The 5,684-nt window shown below is 35.3% G+C and overlaps 1 protein-coding gene across 2 annotated transcripts in view; it reads left to right on the forward strand.

Moving 5' to 3' along the window:
- Positions 1-5,674, forward strand: part of TMPRSS15 (transmembrane serine protease 15) — a 142,156-nt gene extending 136,482 nt beyond the window's left edge. For both annotated transcript variants that reach the window (XM_005901870.2, XM_005901871.2), the window contains 2 exons: positions 165-304; positions 4,833-5,674. In XM_005901870.2, coding sequence (XP_005901932.2) covers positions 165-304; positions 4,833-4,988 — 296 coding nt within the window. In that variant the 3' untranslated portion in view covers positions 4,989-5,674. The remainder of the gene's footprint in view (positions 1-164; positions 305-4,832) is intronic.
- The last annotated feature ends 10 nt before the right edge of the window (positions 5,675-5,684 follow it).

Raw genomic sequence — 5,684 nt, forward strand, 5'->3', positions numbered from 1 at the left:
TATGTGCTTTAAAGTACAGGGTTTAGCATTTAGTTTCATTGTATATGCACACAGTACTCAGTAATGAGAGGGAACTGTTGAAATAAATAAGACTGATGGTGGCTCATTCGCTGATGCATGTTGATCACTTCTGACTGGCTGGCTGCATTATCCATCTCCAATAGGTTCTACTGCAGACGTACTGCAAGAAGCTGACGTTCCCCTTCTATCAAATGAGAAATGTCAACAACAGATGCCAGAATACAACATTACGGAAAATATGGTGTGTGCAGGCTACGAAGCAGGAGGGGTAGATTCTTGTCAGGTAAATATGTAAAACTGCTCACCTTCAATTTCAAGAAAGCATTGCTACATGATGAGCTCATCATTCATTATGACCAGGGAGTACAGAACTCACCAGGATCTTAAGTATCTCTTCTTTTACAAAACTGTGACTTTTCACTTTTATTTGTGGCTTATCTGAATAGTCCTCCAGGGTAGACCTGAGCAAGTCAGAAACAAAGCTAATTTTAACAACAAGAGTTACAAATCAGATGTTTTTAGAGGCTAGGCATAAAATAAGAATGTGTCCAAATGCCAAGTGAAATAGAGTGGGCCTATAGGGGTGGGTGGGCTGGAGAGGTACACCTTAGTTAGAAGCATTTACTTTCAGATTTCCAATTCTTTAAAAAAAAACCCTAATACAAACAAAACAGATCTGTAGGCCAAATTTAGCCAATACTTCTCCCATTCTCAACCCTTATTCAGAGTCTGGTCCAGGTATCCAGTCACCCAAAATAATTTCTGGATGAAAACCAAGCTGGAGAGCATGCAAGGTATTTGAAGTATCATTAGCTTTTGACTTGTGTGACTTTCAGAGAAAACTCTTACCCACAAAATAACCCTCATGGAAAACAAAATCATCTTACCACCTAGAAATAATGTAGCCATCTATCAGTTCTAGGAAATCTACATACACTCAACAAATACAAAGTAAATTCTGCTAGATTTTAGAATTTAATTAATTCTCAGGTACAGCATGAAATAACCATGAGAGCATGGATTCCACATTCAAACTACTTATTTGACCCTTGCTGTAAAACCTACCAGTGAGAGTGGGCAAGTCACATAGGTATGATTAAATAGAGTTTTGAAAGCAGTAACACATGTAAGGCACTAAGTAGGCACTCAAAAAGAGTAAAAATTGTTATTGTAAGAGTGTAAATAAATTTTGTGGCATGTTTTCTATATTTGAAAATTAATAAAATATTAATGCATTAACATCTACTGGATTAGATTAAATCTGATAACAGGATTGTGCGGGTTTGTCATGTCTGACTCTGTGACTCCATGGACTGAAGCCTGCCAGGCTCCTCTGTCCATGGAATTCTCCAGGCAAGAATACTGGAGTGGGTAGACATTCCCTTCTCCAGGGGATCTTCCCAACCCAGGGATCAAACCAGTTCTCCTGCATTGCAAAATTCTTTACCATCTGAGCCACCAGGGAAGCCCATGTTTGCTATATTTGAAAATTAATAAAATATTAATGTATTAACATCTACTGGCTTAGATTAAACGTGATAGCAAGATTGAGCCAATGAATAATTCACAAATGAAAATGTAGCAATTTATCCAGTGCTGAAATGGCTTCACTTTGTTAAGGTGTAAATAACTTGTTATATACATGAACATGTATTAATACATATGTCATAATAATCTGACTTGATACAAGACTTTCTTAGACACTTAAGCTGGTAGATCCATATGTGTCCTCTAGTTGAGTCCATGTCTCATGTCATCTTAAATGTTCAGCTTAGTTTTACATTTACCCTGCTTTGATGAACACTTGCACATTCAAGATGAATAGGATTGCATTCTTGTTTAAAAATTATCTCTGATGTCTATTACCCTTTAAAATGATAAGTGTGCTAAAGGTAAGATACATTGCCACTTAAAGGGAGATTTATATAATTATTGTTTAGAAGAGAAATCAGCAGTACACCTTCAATTAGAGTTAATGGGGGTTGTGTAGCGGACCCCCTCACACATGAGGTAGAAAGTATGACCGCTGATGCTATCGATGCTCGGGCTACATTAAGCCAGTAACTCATGCCAGATCTCTGAAATCTGTTTGGCTCTGGTTTCTAGAGAGTCAAGTGTGTTATTCATTAGCAAGTAAGAAAGCTCCCACACAAGACAATTCTTTGTAACATAATATTGTCATGATTGAGGAATTGATAGTCTGGAGATTACATGATTTTCTTTTTTTAAGATACTATTTATTCAAGTGAATAGATTTTGTTAAAACTGGGATCACATTCTAGTTAAAGCCACTCAATCTATACTAAGAGAATTACATGATTTTCTTTGTTCAACTTTAATATTGTGTTAAACAGGAAGATTGATTAAACAAAGATACATTATTTTAAATTATGCCTATGTTATTATTGGTACATCATTTAAGTTCTTCAAAACATTATATTCTTCCCCTCTAGTGGTGAAGAATTTGTCTTATTAGTCATTCACACGTTCTTGAATATCTTCCGGTTTCCCAAAGGCTTGTGCTTGCTAAACAATTGTTTGGATTTTACGGCACCGTGATTAGCTGTCAAAAGTCCCTGTAAAACTAAGTGAATGACATACAAAGAGCAAACCTGTTCTGCCAACTATTTTGATCCTTATTCTATAAACTGGTTTTCAAAGTGTGACCTCCAATCCAGATTAGCATCACCCAAATACTTGTTATAGGTGCAGATTCTTAGCTCTGCCCGAGAGCCACTAAGTCAGAAACTCTAGAGGCGGAAGTCCAGCAATGTATGTGTGAGCAAGCCCCCCCGCCCCCGGAGTGATTCTGATGCAACCCAAGGTTTAAGAACCACTACCCCAAACAAAAATGGTCTCTAATCCTCATACTCAGATTCTCAGTCATAGAAGTTAGTGATTTTTGTTTTCTTCACAAATATAGCATCTCAGTGGAAACACACTTTAGGTTAATACTTTATGTTCTGAAAGTGAAATTGAAAGTCACTCAGTCGTGTCCGACTCTTTGCAACCCCCCAGGCCAGAATACTGGAGTAGCCTTCCCTTTCTCCAGGGATCTTCTCAACTTGGGTATCAAACCCAGGTCTCCCACAATACAGGTGGATCTCTACCAGCTGAGCCCTTATGTTCTGAACCTTTATTCCTATTTTTGAAGTAGTTACACACATCAGAGATAGTGGAAGAAGATTATACCTTCATTGAATAAATCAGAAAATAAAGGCAAAGAGAAGTTACACAGTGGAACTGACATGGTGCAGTTTGATGATGGGAAGAAATAGCCCCAGACGTAGGTCTCTCAACCAGACGGACCACCCAGCTGTTTGGCCTCAAGCCTGCTGGTGGATTCTTCAAATAATTGCAAATGAGCCAGTCTGTGCTGGTTAATTTAAAATCCTTGTTCATGTAATCAACATCTGGATTCTACCATCTATTAGAAAATTATTTTGAAAATATGAAGAAAACCAAATGAGTCCTTTTGAAAGTACCCAAAGAGTTGGAGTTTATTTGTACTAATTTATAAGTCACATATAACTTAGAGTCAGTATTTATTCTTATCTTGAATTGACACTGTTCCATAAATATTTCTGAACCTATATTATGGACTAAGGGTTGAGGATGTAGAAGTATTAATCAAATCATAAGCTCTGCCTTCAAACAACTTGAGTGCATTTGTTACATTTAGAAAAGAAAGTAACCAGTGGTTGCCAATATGACTTACGCTCTTCTGCACCCAGGAGAGAAAGGGTGATTTTCTAAATACATTTTTTCCCCTTATATGTAGGCTTCAAAGGTAATCAAGAATCAGGCAAAAAATCTCTCAGGATAATTTTTTAAATAAGCTTGTGTGAAATACTCTATTGTACCAGTGATTTCAACCACAGCATACAGGGGTTTATGTTCCTTCATAAATATAAAAAAGGAAAGGCTAATTAAAATATGTTTCACATTAATGTGGGAAAATATTTGTCAATTCTCTGTCATTAAATAATGGTATTATACATTTGCATTACATTCCTTTCCATTACACAGGAACAGTCATGTGTAAATAAACTATGTAAATAACTAGGAATTGCTATAATTAATATTTATTAAAATTACAGACATTTCATCAATTAAAATCTCAGATGAAAACATGTGTACCTGTCACTAGAAATTATATTATAAATGTACCTATTTCCATTGAAATATTACTTTTTCAAATCTGATTATGCTTGTCTAATACCAAAACCTAATGCTACTCAAGAGAACTAAAATCAATTTTATGTGTGAGTTCTTAGTCATCCTAAAGCACATAATGTGGAATGACTGTCTTTCCACAAAGTCCCTCATAATACTTAGGATAAATCAATATCTCCTTTAATAAAAAGATTAGCTTTTAACATATATTTTGATTGGGATGCTCTCAGAGTTGTGCCTTAGAAAGTGTCTTTGTTGTTTAGTCCCTAAGTCATGTTCAATTGTTTGAAACCCCATGGAATGTAGCCCACCAGGCTCCTCTGTCCATGGGATTTCCCAGGAAAGTTTCTTGGTACCCATTAAAACGCCATAATTAAAGGGAATGCTTGCTATAAAAGTGAATCACAAAAAATTACACACAAATTTTGTTTTAGTTGTCACAGTTTCTGTGTCCTTACTGACCGGCTAAAGGTTCTCATTCTTGATCTAGTGTGACGATGAGACTATTCATAGTTGACTTGCAATGAAACCATATTTTTGATCTTCAGTTTTGGATTTATTTGCTAAACAATTATATATGTATTTATATCAATTGACCACACATCGATGATTTTCTTTGGCAATTTACTGTTTAGGGGGATTCAGGCGGACCACTCATGTGCCAAGAAAACAACAGATGGCTCCTGGCTGGCGTGACGTCATTTGGATATCAATGTGCACTGCCTAATCGCCCAGGGGTGTATGCCCGGGTCCCAAGGTTCACAGAGTGGATACAAAGTTTTCTACATTAGAGTGTTTCCAGAAACAAAGATGAAAATCAGGCAGTTTTCCCATTTCACTTTAAGAAGCATGGAAATTGAGAGTTAAAAAAATAATAATTTATAAAAGTCTTGATTCTTACCTAAGGCACTGAAATGCTACAGAAAAAAAAAAGCAAAAACTAATCTTTACAATACAAAGTAACTATAAAATAATAAATTCTGATTTTATTGTCAACAGTTACTCTTTCACAGACATCATTATTTCCTTTGTTCTTAATCATTATTTTTATCGTATTCTTATTTAAAGAAATTATATTTTAAATCATGTAATATAATGTTTAAGTAAAGTTAGGAAGAGACGTGAAATAAACTTTTACACAAAGTAGGGTATTGTTTGAAATAGATTGTTATAAGTTATCTAATTCCAGGATAGGTCACTATTATCAGCATCTCAATCATTTTGCTGTTTTTCTATCCAAATGCATTTTCAATCCATCTTGAGCACATCCTTAATATTTTCCCCATAATAAAATATATTTATTGTAAGCTCATGTCACAAGCCTGGACTAAACTGATTGTACAATCCTCTCAAATAAGCTAGTTAAACAGAAAACTAGCACAAGTCTATATATTGCCCTTGCATCAAAATAAAAGCTAAAATAATTAACATTGTCTTTCTCTCACCACATCATTTTTACTTGGATTTATTATATCACAGTCCATTTA

This window comes from Bos mutus, chromosome 1 (assembly GCF_027580195.1).
Source record: "Bos mutus isolate GX-2022 chromosome 1, NWIPB_WYAK_1.1, whole genome shotgun sequence".
Classification (NCBI taxonomy): Eukaryota; Metazoa; Chordata; class Mammalia; order Artiodactyla; family Bovidae; genus Bos; species Bos mutus.